The 14,283-nt window shown below is 38.3% G+C and overlaps 1 protein-coding gene across 1 annotated transcript; it reads left to right on the top strand.

Moving 5' to 3' along the window:
- The first annotated feature begins 9,177 nt into the window (after window positions 1-9,177).
- Window positions 9,178-13,858, top strand: med7 (mediator complex subunit 7). Its single transcript, XM_053631638.1, has 2 exons — window positions 9,178-9,283; window positions 12,856-13,858. The coding sequence occupies exon 2, from the start codon at window positions 12,865-12,867 to the stop codon at window positions 13,585-13,587; it is 723 nt and encodes a 240-aa protein (XP_053487613.1). The 5' UTR covers window positions 9,178-9,283; window positions 12,856-12,864; the 3' UTR covers window positions 13,588-13,858.
- The last annotated feature ends 425 nt before the right edge of the window (window positions 13,859-14,283 follow it).

The following is a 14,283-nucleotide window of genomic DNA, read 5'->3' as shown; positions in this document are numbered from 1 at the left end:
TGCATTCCTCAGCGAGCTGCTGTTCTGCTCTTCAACTCTTGAATGAGTTGATCTCCACTCTCAGAGCACGTTCCAATGTTAACATAAACTGAAATTCACTTCATGCAGAAACAGATTATAATGGGGCTAAGTGGCACTGAGGACCTAAGACCCAAGCTCAGAGGGCCCCTGGTTGGCTGTCATTCGTGTCAGCTGCATAATTGACAAATACAAAGTATCCTAATTATAACGCCAGAAAGCAGGAATGCAAAAAATGAACCATGCAGTGTCTGTACTGGTTATTCTATGGATTATCATTTTGCCTCTCACAAGGCCGGGAAGAAGAGTACCTAATGGCACGATGCTCTAATGCACAAACTCAAGGCCCCCTGCCAAAAATAACCAGCTCCCTCTTTTCATTCAGACCGTTACAAAAAATAATAATATTGCCTACAGTAAAAGGATGGTAGCAGGGCTCTACAGTGCGACCATTTCACTCGCATTTGCAACTGAAAAGTATTTTGTGTGACTGTGAATAAGTATTTAGGAGCACCGGTGCGAGTGACCTGTTCGGAGTTGTATAATACAATCGGAATAAATACTACAACTCCAAAATGCATCTACACTGAGCAACAGTTACTTTCACACTGCTTTTAATCTCCTCAGTCAACTGAACAAGTGTGTAAATACTGGAGAGAAGCCATTATGATGAGATAACTCTGTACATCATCTGCTTCTCTCAACTTCCCCATCTCACAACCGCCATCTTTTATTGATCCTGCAGAATGACCTGAACCTGCAACTGTGACCTGCTCGTGTAGACACAGCGGCGTCGGGTGGAGTAAATTAATAATAATGCTAATGCTACAAAGTGGGTTTAATTCAAACTTCTTTATTAAATAATTCCGCACCAATCATAATCAAGATTAGCAACGGTTCAGTCTGTAAACATACAGTACACTGCTGCACTCTCTTCACTCCCTTCACTAACTCTAATAGACAGCGCATTCACTTAATTTAAACTCAGGGTTGCCAGATATCACCAGAAAAGTCAACTCCAGTTTCCATGTTTTGATTTAACTCCCCCCAAAAACCAATATTATCAGCAGACATGGCAACACTGTACCAGGGCACCCATCTAAAACTGATGAACGAACAAACAAAACTAATAAAATGTAAAGACAGAAAATGTGCTTAGTTATAAATAAATCATTTAATATAAAAAATAGATATTATAATAACTTCATAAAATATAAATACAATGAGAAATGAAATAATGTATAATTACTATGGGTTGCATTTAATATCAATTTGACTTTAAGCTTAGTTCGCTATCTCCTTAGAAAGCTATTAGCCTTTTCCCTAATATGGATAATTTTGTGTTAGTCTAATTTTAATTAGGACTCTATTGTTTAAGATATTTAAAAATAAATATTTTATGTTTGTCTATTTATCAATTAACCAACAGTATTTGTCATTGCTATTATTTTAATTCAATTAACAGTGACCAATAGCAGAGAGCTTACATTTAACTGTTTATGACAGACCTCCCGATTAAAGCTTAAACAAGAAAAGATTGGTATCTAGATTGGTTTCGGTCGTATCTTGATCGGTGCATCCCTAATGAACACCATTAAACTAAAGTGCTTTGCATCTGACGGTCACATGAACTCACCCAATCACATCCTATATGAGATTATTCAGATATATACACAATATACACAGAGCGGTTCGAGAACTGACTCCAGCCCAGAACCATGACAGTGGAAAATGTCTAATAGTGTCTAATAACTATTTATAGCTTTAAATATATTTAAGAGGAGCAGACTTCAAAGACTGAACATTGAGGTTTATTGTATTTGTTTACAACGTGGAACAGGTTAATGGTTGTTTTTTACATACAGTCTGTAAAATTAACTGAAAATATTAAATTTAGTTTATCAGAAGGTAAATTAATTTGTCATGGCTCACACAATGTTCCTAAATTCTGTCATAATTGACAAGCTCATGTTTTATCATGCCTACTTGTGTGTTTTATTGTGGCACATTAACGTTACCATCTCTAAAAAACTAAGCTTCAACTGTGCTCCTAAATTTTTGTAATTAGGAGCACAAGTGCTCCTAAAAGAAATTGTTACCGTAGAGTCCTGGGTAGTACCAGATACCAAACATTTTCACACTTACTAGCATTCGTAGCAGATTCACACCTGCAGCGATACCGCCTGCATTCTGCAAGCTCCACTGCACCGCACCATTTCATCTCACAGCACTGAAACTAGAGTTAAAATCGACACCTATATGCTGCACCTGATGCGCGTCAAACCCTTGTGTAAAACATCATTTAGAAATGTATCAGGTATTGGCAGTGACCAGGATATTTCCAGGATTAGGAAATATGCTCAAATAAAATCACTGTGTGATCTGTACAGCTAAGATGCAGTAGGAGTGGTGATGGCACGAATTTGTTGTTTTAATCATTCAGTGCTCAAGCTAATGTCAACCAATTTTACCGTAAAATCAAATCAAATAAAACATTGTCAGTAATAGTCAGGGCTGGGAAGCTTACTTTAAAAATGTATTCCATTACAGTTACAAATTAATTCATAAAAAATGTCATCAGTAATGTAACCCACAATATGAAAATAATGTAGAAAAATAAAAATAAAAGAAAAATAAAAGATCACTGTCCCTGATAACATTACATCACAAAAGTTAGGGTGACCATATTCTGGTTTTCCAAAAAGAGGACACCTTTTTCATTATTTATTTATTTGTTTATTTATTTTTTTATAGCAGTTACTATGAATGCAGACTTTAATACACTCAAAAAGACACACCATTAGCATCACATACATATATATAAATAAAATTGGTTTCACTCTGCTCACGTTTTACATTTTTTCCCCTACATTCTTGTGAATGTCCATGGAATAAAATAAAATGGTGCCACAAGTGTACTTTCTGCCATAATTTACACATTTGAATGGCCATGTAATACGAAGCAATATGATAACATGAAATGAAAAATGACCTTATATGGCCATAGGCATTGTTTCAACTCAGGTCAGCATTTTCTGCTTTTGTCAAGCAACTAGCCTATTTGACGCTGTACACAACAGCGCTTCACCTTCGCGCACACTGAGAGTAGGCTAATGGTTGAGAGGCAGGAATTCGGCCAGTAGTTGCTGCAAGCCTTTTATAATCGACCAATTGGTGTGCGAGAAGGCGGGAATTACAAAGAGGGATGAGAGCAATGCAAACATGCACATGCATGATGCAGTATTAGACCATAAGCACATCATAATGAAACTAAAGCCAAATCCCAGATATTTTCTCAAATTTAGAAATCTTGGCTAGACACTTTTTTAAGATTAAAAAAAGCGGACATGTCCAGGAAAAGAGGACATATGGTCGATCTAAACAAAAGCATTTCAGAGAACAATTTGTGCTAGTTTCTACCAAATTAACTTTGCGCAAAATTTATTTGTGCATGCACCAGGATGTTGCTTATGTGAGTCACAAGAGAGCCAGAACTATAGGGTGAAATCAGCTAAAATGGGCCATCATGTAAAATGGACCAGATAAGGTTGGAGTGTCATAGCCATTTAAGTTTTTACAGCCAATCACAATAACTGATTTTACATTGCTGCTACAAAACTAGTTGACATATAACAATAGTTTTGATTGGTCTAAGGTTCTTAAAGTGGGCGGGACAGAGTGTTATATGAAGCATGTCAGAGAAATTGTATGGTAAATGAGCATGGAATAGTAAATTTCATTTATCGCTAATAAGGGTCATAAAGCAATTATAAGTAAGCTTACCAATTAAGCAAAAGCAGGTCTATGAACAATGTTTTGACAGGCTCTTTCAAATAAAACGTTTAAATTTTTAAAAGAAACTTTGATTTTTGAGAAAACAAAGTCATTTTAAGTAGTGACCCATTTTAGGTTAACCAGCTAGCTAAAATGGGCCACAATTTCCAGCTAAAATGGGCCACATACACACACACTCTTACACAGAAATTACACAGAAATTGAGAGGGAAAATAGGTTCATAGGCCTAGATATATATCCATACAAAATCTTTTTAAAATATTTTGCATTGCAGACAGTATGGCAGGAGGATAGGCAAAGAAAGGATATAGAAAGAGAAGAAAAGAGAAGAGAAAGGGAAAGGAAGATGTCAATACAACCAGTGGAGAAAGGACAGAATGAGAGGTGCTATTAATGAATACCAGGAGATAGTTGAGAGAGGGCAAACGTTAATGATCGCTTTTTAGCAAGGGCTTGGAACATTCCAAAGACCACTTTGCATAGGTGCATTAGCTGGCTCTGGCTATGCATCTGGGAGGAAGCAGTACCCGCCAGTGGAATCTGACAAAGAACTGGCCAGCTTCCCCCCTACCAAAAGAGATGTCCAGGGAATTGCATTATGCAAAGGCCAATAATATCAAAGGCTTCTCTGGAGTAAAAGGCACTGCTGGGAATTACTGGTTTCGAATTGTTTTTAAACAGAATCCAGACCTCAGCATCAGGAAATTTGTTTCTGTAATAGGCCCTACATTTTTCCTATAATTGTCAGAGCCTAGGTTATTGGTTTTAAGTAGCTGAATAGATAATAATACATAAAAATGAATAGCTTTAGTTTACGTCATTCAATAACTCAAAAAAAAAAAAATGCTGCTGTGGCACAGCTTTACATGTACTTTTTAAACCAATGTATAACCATTGTTAACAGTGTTGTTCTGAATTCATGTTTGTGTGTAATGGACCTGTTTTCACATTTCTTTGTTAAAAATGTGGAAGTATAAGTAGTAGCATTTCAAAACTTCTGGTGAGATAGTGAACAATGGCAGCAAATACAGCTGTTTCAGAGAAGGTTAACTCTTTATTTAAGTGCTACATGGCTACACACTGCACATATATGTTCACACCAGTTGCTGAGTGATGTTCTGCTCAGCCGTGGCAGCTCTTAGGAAGTGAGGAAACTTTTTATTTATTTATTAATTTTTTTGTGAATAATTTTAACAAGACTGTAGTGTAATGACTGTATATGTAGGTGGATGTCGTAAGAGGGATTGCAAGGTGAAGCCAAAATGTCTCTGAGGCCCTCTGGTGGCTGGCTGCAGTACAATTTATTTTAATGAACGGAACGGATAGAAAGCTTTCATTTTACAGCTCCACAAATTATTTTCAGGAAACAGAACAGAACACAGGAAAGAGTTCTGTCAGTTTTGCAAGCTCAACTCACCTTGACATATCTCCCAGAATGTTTTATAGATTAAATAATACCCCCCCACCCGACCCCATTTTGTACATGGCACCATCATGAATCTTTTGCACATGGCAATTCCCATAAATGAGCACGCAATTTCCAACATGCAGCGGAACCTCGTAACAGTTCTGTAGTTAAGCCATGTCATGTCTTGCTGTATACTGTTGTAACGAACCTTCAGCGGGGTGTTCTCTTCAGTTTTTCTCATTATGATGTCTAAGCTAGCTCAGTGTGCCATATGTTAAACACCATGAGTCAACCAAATGATGTCATAAACCAAGGCAGCTAATACTATGTAAATTTCATATTAAAATCTACAATTTACTGTATGATCTTAGACAACAATCAAAATATATTGGCAAGTTTAATCAGTCTCTCCTTTTTAAACAAACTGCACTGACAGAATAAGTGGAGTACACAAGATCACTCCTTGGGTGTCAGATTTAGATGAAAATCATGAAGAGCAGTGATTTTTTCCCCATTAAAAAATAGGTTGTGTTGAGCGTAAATGTTGATTGTTGTTTACCAGTATATTTTCAGTTGGACAACTACATACTTATACTTATATATTTTGATTAAAATGATAGATAATGTCAGCTACCTAGCAAATCTCAGCAAACACAGAACATTCCCCTAACATTAGCATATGGTTCCCGTTTGGTTATTTTTTTGGGAGCCAAAAAATAACGTTCTAGGAATGTTCTCTGTAGGTTCTTTTTTGTAACCAAAAACTAACCTTCCCAAAAGTTGCAGGGACTTTTTTTTGGTAACAACCTAAAGAGAACCTATACAAAATGTTCTCAAATTATTTTTAGGTTAATTTAGCGAATTGACATTTCCTTCAAGCACTGGCTGATCCAGGGGTGGGGCTGGAAGAGCACCTAGCTGAAGTCTGATTGGCCCCTGAAGTGCCCCTGTCAATCATCTCTGATCTACTTCAGCGTACTTCATCAGCTGAGTCAGGTTGTTTGAAATTCAACTGGCATAACCGTTTCTTTCTATTTTGTCTTGTTAAGGCAAGTGTGTAAACAGTGCTTATTTATTATCATCCTTGTCCACTTAAGCTTCAATGGTAAGTACCTCTTCAACACTTTAACTAACGTCTCAAAGGGCATTAGTGTTGCTGTTATTTCACTTCTCTTTGTCTAACCTTTGGAAGCTACACACTTCATATTTATCTTTCCTACTCTCTCCAACTTCACTTCTCCATCTCTCTTCTTTAGTGAGAGAAATGGGCTTTTGCTTGCCCTACCAGTAATTTGAACCTTGGCTGGAATGGTGTAAGTGCCATTCTCATGCACATATGTAGGTGCTCATTGGTAAGTCTAGAATGGTACTTATTTTTAATGTTGTTCATAGTGGAGAACGAAGATGCACAACTGTATGTGGAGCCAAACATGGTCAAGGTGTTTAGTGCTACTTTGGTTAGACCAGGGAAGACAGTCTCAGACAGCCTGCAGCCAGAAAGTGTCATGATCAGTTAGCTGAAAGTGCTCTCTTAGTGCAACATTTGCTTCCAGATCAATCAGTTCCATCTGTAGAGATACAGCATGTGCCCACTTGAAGGTCTGTGTCACCTCCTTTGAAGGTCCCATGACATCTGTGATGAGGAATGGATACTCAATGAGAAGAAGGAGCTGCTGTACAAGGCTGAAGCTGTCAAAGCGATTTCTGAAGTTTCCAATCAGCTTATCTATGAAGTCAACATGAGGAGAAACATCTGTCTCACCTGTTCCTGCACTTTTGAGAAGTGTGCACAGTCTCCTTGAAGTTCTTCATTGAACACTTCCAGTTTCCTCTGGAAGGAACAGACAGCTGTCATCAAATCACAAACCGAATTGTTCTTGCCTTGTAGTTTCATGTTGAGCTCATTAAGGTGTGAGGTGATGTCTACCAAAAAAGCAACAATATCCATTTTGTTCTCATTTTGCAAAAAAAAAGTGACAACTGTGTTGCCTTGTGACTCTTGGGCTGTACTAGGAAAGCTGTTATTTCCTTTGGAAGGGACCAAAAGTGCTAAAACACCCTGCCTTTACTGAACCGTCTTACGTTGTTGTACAACAGTAGGTCGTTTGCATTTGCCTCAACTTCTTTCAGGAACTCTCTCAGCAAGTGATGTTGATGAGATGACGATGCCCTGAGGAAGTTGATGAGTTTCATCATTGTGTTCACCACTTCAGCATACTCTTCTGACAGACTGGCGCACAGGACAGACTGATGAATGATGCAGTGGTAAGCTGTGAGATCAGGGTTTTCCTCTTTCAACCATGCCACAGCTCCTCTCTCTCTTCCTATCATGACAGGGGCCCTGTCTGAGGTGATATAGTCCACTCATAAGATTTTTATCTGCTCACAAAATATCAGATAAAATACACACACACATGTATATACAGTATCTCACAAAAGTGAATACACCCCTCACATTTCTGTAAATATTTGATTATATCTTTTCATGTGACAACACTGAAGAAATGACACTTTGCTACAATGTAAAGTAGTGAGTGTACAGCTTGTGTAACAGTGTAAATTTGCTGTCCCCTCAAAATAACTCAACACACAGCCATTAATGTCTAAACCTCTGGCAACAAAAGTGAGTACACCCCTAAGTGAAAATGTCCAAATTGGGCCCAATTAGCCATTTTCCCTCCCCGGTGTCATGTGACTTGTTAGTGTTACAAGGTCTCAGGTGTGAATGGGGAGCAGGTGTGTTAAATTTGGTGTCATCACTCTCACACTCCCTCACACTGGTCACCGGAAGTTCAACATGGCACCTCATGGCAAAGAACTCTCTGAGGATCTGAAAAAAAGAATTGTTGCTCTACATAAAGATGGCCTAGATTATAAGAAGATTGCCAAGACCCTGACACTAAGCTGCAGCACGGTGGCCAAGACCATACAGCGGTTTAACAGGACAGGTTCCACTCAGAACAGGCCTCACCATGGTCGACCAAAGAAGTTGAGTGCACGTGCTCAGCGTCATATCCAGAGGTTGGGAAATTGACATATGAGAGCTGCCAGCATTGCTGCAGAGGTTGCAGGGGTGGGGGGTCAGTCTGTCAGTGCTCAGACCATACGCCGCACACTGCATCAAATTGGTCTGCATGGCTGTCGTCCCAGAAGGAAGCCTCTTCTATAGATGACGCACAAGAAAGCCCGCAAACAGTTTGCTGAAGACAAGCAGACTAACGCCATGGATTACTGGAACCATGTCCTGTGGTCTGATGAGAACAAGATAAACTTATTTGGTTCAGATGGTGTCAAGCGTGTTTGGCGGCAACCAGGTGGGGACTACAAAGACAAGTGTGTCTTGCCTACAGTCAAGCATGGCGGTGGGAGTGTCATGGTCTGGGGCTGCATGAGTGCTTCTGGCACTGGGGAGCTACAGTTCATTGAGGGAACCATGAAAGCCAACATGTATTGTGACATACTGAAGCAGAGCATGATCCCCTCACTTCTGAGACTGGGCCACAGGGCAGTTTTACAGCATGATAACGATCACTGCCTTGCTAAAGAAGCTGAGGATGAAGGTGATGGACTGGCCAAGCATGTCTCCAGACCTAAACCCTATTGAGCATCTGTGGGGCATCCTCAAACGGAAGGTGGAGGAGCACAAGGTCTCTAACATCCACCAGCTCCATGATGTCATCATGGAGGAGTGGAAAAGGACTCCACTGGCAGTGTGGTAAAATGTAACACACCAGACGCTGGGCATTATCACTCACAGTAGATCAGTAGATTCATCAACAGCTAACGCTATGCATGTTAATCTTGACAGTTTATTAGTTAAAAAAAATTATAATGTTTTCAGTTTCTCACAGCACGATATAACACACACAGCCTAACGATTGTTTTGAACCCGCCCCTGAACGATTTCTCACCAATGACATCTTCCGTTTCTAAAATCATTTTGTCCAATCAGAGGGGCCGTTACAGGAGTTCCTCGCGCAGTGCGAACAGGAAAGCGTCAGATTCCTATGTTTTGTTATAAGTTTTAGCAAGCAATACATATACTGATTGGAAAGTGGTTTGGTACGTATTGATTTCTATTGAAACATTCATATGATCTCTTTGAACATAACTGACTAACCATCATTAAGGTGACTAGGTGTGAGATACCTAACGTTAGCATCTAACAATAAGGGAAGGGTGCTGAGCTAACGCTAGCTACTTTTACCAGTACCATGTTTTAGTAACGTTTAGCTTTACAAATGCCATTCTAAAAGCACAGGGCCGGGTGTTATTATGTGACTAATAGATTATTTATCTAAAAAAAAGTTTACAAATGAATGTTATGTAGGTTTCATTTGAGAATTGACGTTATTAGTCTCTTAACACAGGGCTGCTTCTAAACCAGGCTTAAGGGTGATTACGTTATTTTTGAGTACTGTGGTATAAATTAGATTACTAATGTCCAAATGTAACGTAAAGGTTAGTAAATCGAAATAATACTGATAAAATAATAAATCTCCCGCTTTTGTTCCAAGTCCTGGAGTCGTAACTTGTCCATATATATATCACTCTGTGATTAGCTGGCTATATATATATATATATATTTATATATTTATATATATATATATATATATATATATATATATATATATATATATATATTTCAGTTACATGTGTAATGTAAGAGTTGGGGGATCATTTGTAGAGATATTGTTGTATAGAGACAAACTGTGCAATGCTAATAAGTACTACTATATGTATATCTTTTACCAGAATGTTTTATTTTTGTTTAAATATGTATGAAATTGAAGGTTTTAGTTTTTAGAGAATCCTACTAACATACATTGTTACCCGAAAAAAGGCCATTTGTAAACTAACTTAATAATTACTACACAGCTAAGTATAAATCAAGGAGGTCAAACTCAGTTTAGGTATCAGGCCATGTTGCACATGGTGCAATGTCCAGTGGGCCAAACCAAAAATCTCCTCCAACTTTTACACATTGAGATTATATATCACATTTTTGATACTATTGAAGAATTACATATCATTACAACATTTTAACAATAGCTGAGTTTATGGCCCTGAGTTTCCTGCCCTTGGGATGTGCCATATGGTGATACACATTGCTATGTATATCAGTACCTCCAGGATTTCTTGATTTTGTGATCGCAATTAACGCGAAATCAATCCAACTGCAATATTCGAAGGCGCTTGCAATTTTTCAAAATTTCTGCAGGTTTGGCCCAAGAAGCATCATGTGACATCATCACAACGAGCCTTCAGCCAAAGACCTTTTCGATTCATGTGTGGCGAACATGAGAACAGCTAATAGGTCTCATTTACCAACTACCATCTCTGTGAAAGACCGTGCAAAACAATTTTGTGCAATTGCAGTTTTGCCAATTCAAGTAGTTTTTTGGAGAGAAAAAAAAAAGGCACAAAAACATTGCAAAATTTGAAAAAATCCACAGCAAAAGTCAAGCATTTTTGGCTACAACTATCACCAAAAAAAAGAGTGAAATCTTGTACTGACTGGTATATACAATAGAAAATGTATGTTTATAGATATTTTCTTATATCATCTACAACGGGGGAAATAAGTATTGAATGCGTCAACATTTTTTTTCAGTAATTATATTTCCATGAGGTTATTCACATGAAATTTTCACCAGCCATCGATATTAACTCAAGAAATCTGCAAATATAAAGAATTCACAACATTCAAGTCCATAAATAAAGTTACATGTAATAAAGTGGAATGACACAGGCAAAAAAAGTATTCCAAAGCAGGGTAAGTAGTTAGAAAGTAATTATATCTCCTATCTGTGCAAATTAATATCAGCTGGGTTAGTAAATTGATGATCTATAAAAAGTATTTTCGTTACCATGGTGTCACACAAGAAACATCTCATAATGGGTAAAAGCAAAGAGCTCTCCCAAGACCTTTGCAACCTTATTGTTGCGAAACATACTGATGGAATCGGATACAGACGTATTTCAAAACTTCTGAATCTTCCAGTAAGCACCATTTGGGCCATTATCCGCAAGTGGAAGCATCATCACTCCATCATCAACCAGCCACGCACAGGAGCTCCTTGCAAGATTTCTGACCAGGGAGTCAGAAGAATAGTCAGAAGAGTAGCCCAAGAGCCAAGGACCACTTGGAAAGAGCTCCAGAAACACTTGGAGTCAGCAGATACCATCGTCACAGAGAAAACAATAGGCAGTGCACTCCACTGCTTACGCTCACCAGACTCTATTACTAAAGAAAAGGTATGTAAAAGCTCATTTAAAGTTTGCTACAACTCACTGGGACAAGCCTCTGAAATACTGGGAGAGTGTAGTCTGGTCAGATGAGAGCAAAATTTAACTTTTTGGATGTCATACTACACACCATGTTTGGAGAAGAAATGGCACTCCACATCACCCTTAAAACACTATACCAACAGTGAAGTGGAAGCATCATGGTGTGGGGCTGTTTTTCATCACATGGTACTGGCATACTTCATATAATTGAAGGAACGATGAATGGAGCCCTTTACCGGAAGATTCTTGAGAAGAATCTGCTGCCATCCACCAGGATGATGATGATATGTGGGTGGACCTTCCAGCAGGACTACAATCCAAAGCATACAGCAAAGGAAACTCTCAATTGGTTTCAGAGAAAAAAATCAAGGCGTTAGAATGGCCCAATCAATCACCTGACATGAATCCAATTGAACAAGATGTAAAGACAATATGTTTAGAAGAATGGGCCAAAATCACACCTGAATACTGCAGCCCATTAATTTCTTCATACAGGAAGCGTCTTTAATCTGTCATTACAAACAAAGGCTTCTCCACTAAGTATTAAATACATTTCAATTAGTGGGTTCAATACTTTTTTCCTGTGTCATTACTCTTTTACACATAACTTCATTTATAGACTTTAATGTTTGGATTTCTTTATATATGTGGATTTCTTGAGTTAATATCAAAGTATGGTGAAAATTTCATGTGAATAGCCTCCTTGGAAATATACTTACTGAAAAAAAATGCAATTTTCGTTCAAAATTCAATATTTTCCCCCCACTGTATATCTTGCAAATTTTGTCGCAAAGCTACTTTTTGGCAGCTGATTTATTTCACTAAGGTCGGCGCTAGGAGCTACTGGCAGTGCGCTGCGAAAAGAAAACAAAACAAAAACAAGCATTTCTTGTTTTCTTTTGTGATAGTTCTGTTCAATGTCACTTCCACATAAGCAGAAAAGAAAAAGTGCTTTTCACTAGTGTTTAGTTAACAGAATGGTCAAAAAGCAGGCGTGAATGCATGCAGTTATTTTATAGAATTAACTTTAGATTTTTTTTTCATCAGTTTTATAGAAAACATAATACATTGTGTGATCTATCATTTGTAAGATATGAAATTATCCATTTCATATGATATAAGATTTTGTCCATATCACTCATCCCTATCCTGCTCAATATTGGCCCAACTGTCTAGCTCTTTTCCCCCCAGTTTTTAAAATTCAGTTACAGTCTACAAGAAGCTTGTAAATTAGAACATGAGTTCTAAATTCATTTGGATTAGAAGTTCCATCAGGTTGTATAATTGACACCCCTGATATAAGTCATGAAAACAGTGTCTAATTTCTTTTGTGCATTTGTCAGACCCTCAGAATGGGTGAGCCACAGCAGGTCAGCGCCCTCCCGCTGCCACCGATGCAGTACATCAAAGAATACACAGATGACAATGTACGAAAAGGACTGGCCCCTAAACCACCTCCTCCTATTCGGGATAATTACATGATGTTTGGCAATCCATTCCAGTGTGATGACCTCATCATCCGGCCCCTGGAGAGCCAGGGCATTGAGAGGCTGCACCCAATGCAGTTTGACCACAAGCGAGAGCTGAAGAAGCTCAATATGTCTATCCTAATTAACTTCCTGGACCTGCTGGACATCCTGATCAAAAGCCCAGGCAGCATTAAACGTGAAGAAAAATTGGAGGACTTGAAACTTCTGTTTGTCCACATGCACCACCTGATTAATGAGTATCGGCCTCATCAGGCCCGTGAGACACTGCGAGTGATGATGGAGGTACAGAAGAGGCAGAGGTTGGAGACAGCGGAGCGCTTCCAGAAACACCTTGAACGTGTTGTCGAGATGATCCATGGCTGCCTTGCCTCACTGCCTGATGATTTGCCCCAGCCTGACACCTCTAGCATGGCTGGAGCAGTGGTTTCAGGTTCAGGGGTGGATGTTAGACTGAAAACTGAGCCCATGGATGTGGAAGCTAGCTGCATGGCAGAACAGACAGACAAACATGTACCCGCTACTACAAAGGAAAAAGTATGGGATAAAGATGCTACAATGTGCAGTATCATTGATGAAATGACGTAAAATTAGTGAATATATTTATTTAATTTTTTTTTCCATTTTTTTTTGTTCTGGGGTAAATATCAGATTGATAAAAAAAAATGTATTACAGCACAGTAGCAAAGCCGTTCAAGCTTTGGAGGGGAACTGTTTTTCGTATTAAATGTTCTTCCAAATTCTGTACACAATTAAAATAAGGTATTTTTTCATCTTTACATCTTCTTAAACCATCTTCTTGTTTGCAGAAATTGTCAATTTCTCGTTTCTAATAAAAACTTATTTCTAATTACTTTAATAGTAAGTCTGCCTCTGGGATTTATGCTGCCTCTGCACAAACCTGTATTATTTACAGGTTTAAACATGCAGTGGATATAGTAAGTCTACACACCCCTGATAAAATAGCAGGTTTTTGTGATGTAAAAAAAAATGAAACAAAGTTAAATCATGTCAGAACCTTTTTCAACCTTTTGCAACATATAAATATCAAGTAACAAACACCCAGAAGTGTTTTTTTGGGGGGAAAAAGATAAACAAATACAATACTCAGCTTGTGTAAGTGTTTTATAACGGGGAATGTGGCAGTGTTCAGAATCAACCAATCACATCAAACTCATGTTAAATACTAATTAGTATACATCTGCCATCAGTTAAAGAGGCCTGCCAAGAGGCCTACACCAACGTTAAAATAATTGCAGCAATTTCTGGCAAGTACATATTGCC

Source organism: Ictalurus furcatus, chromosome 8, assembly GCF_023375685.1.
Source record: "Ictalurus furcatus strain D&B chromosome 8, Billie_1.0, whole genome shotgun sequence".
Lineage (NCBI taxonomy): Eukaryota > Metazoa > Chordata > Actinopteri > Siluriformes > Ictaluridae > Ictalurus > Ictalurus furcatus.
The sequence above is the reverse complement of the archived record's forward strand: the minus strand, read 5'-3'. Positions and strand labels throughout refer to the sequence as shown.

Bases quoted from the DNA above. Each gene is read 5' to 3' on its own strand.
- med7 (XM_053631638.1), top strand. From the start codon at position 12,865: ATGGGTGAGCCACAGCAGGTCAGCGCCCTCCCGCTGCCACCGATGCAG.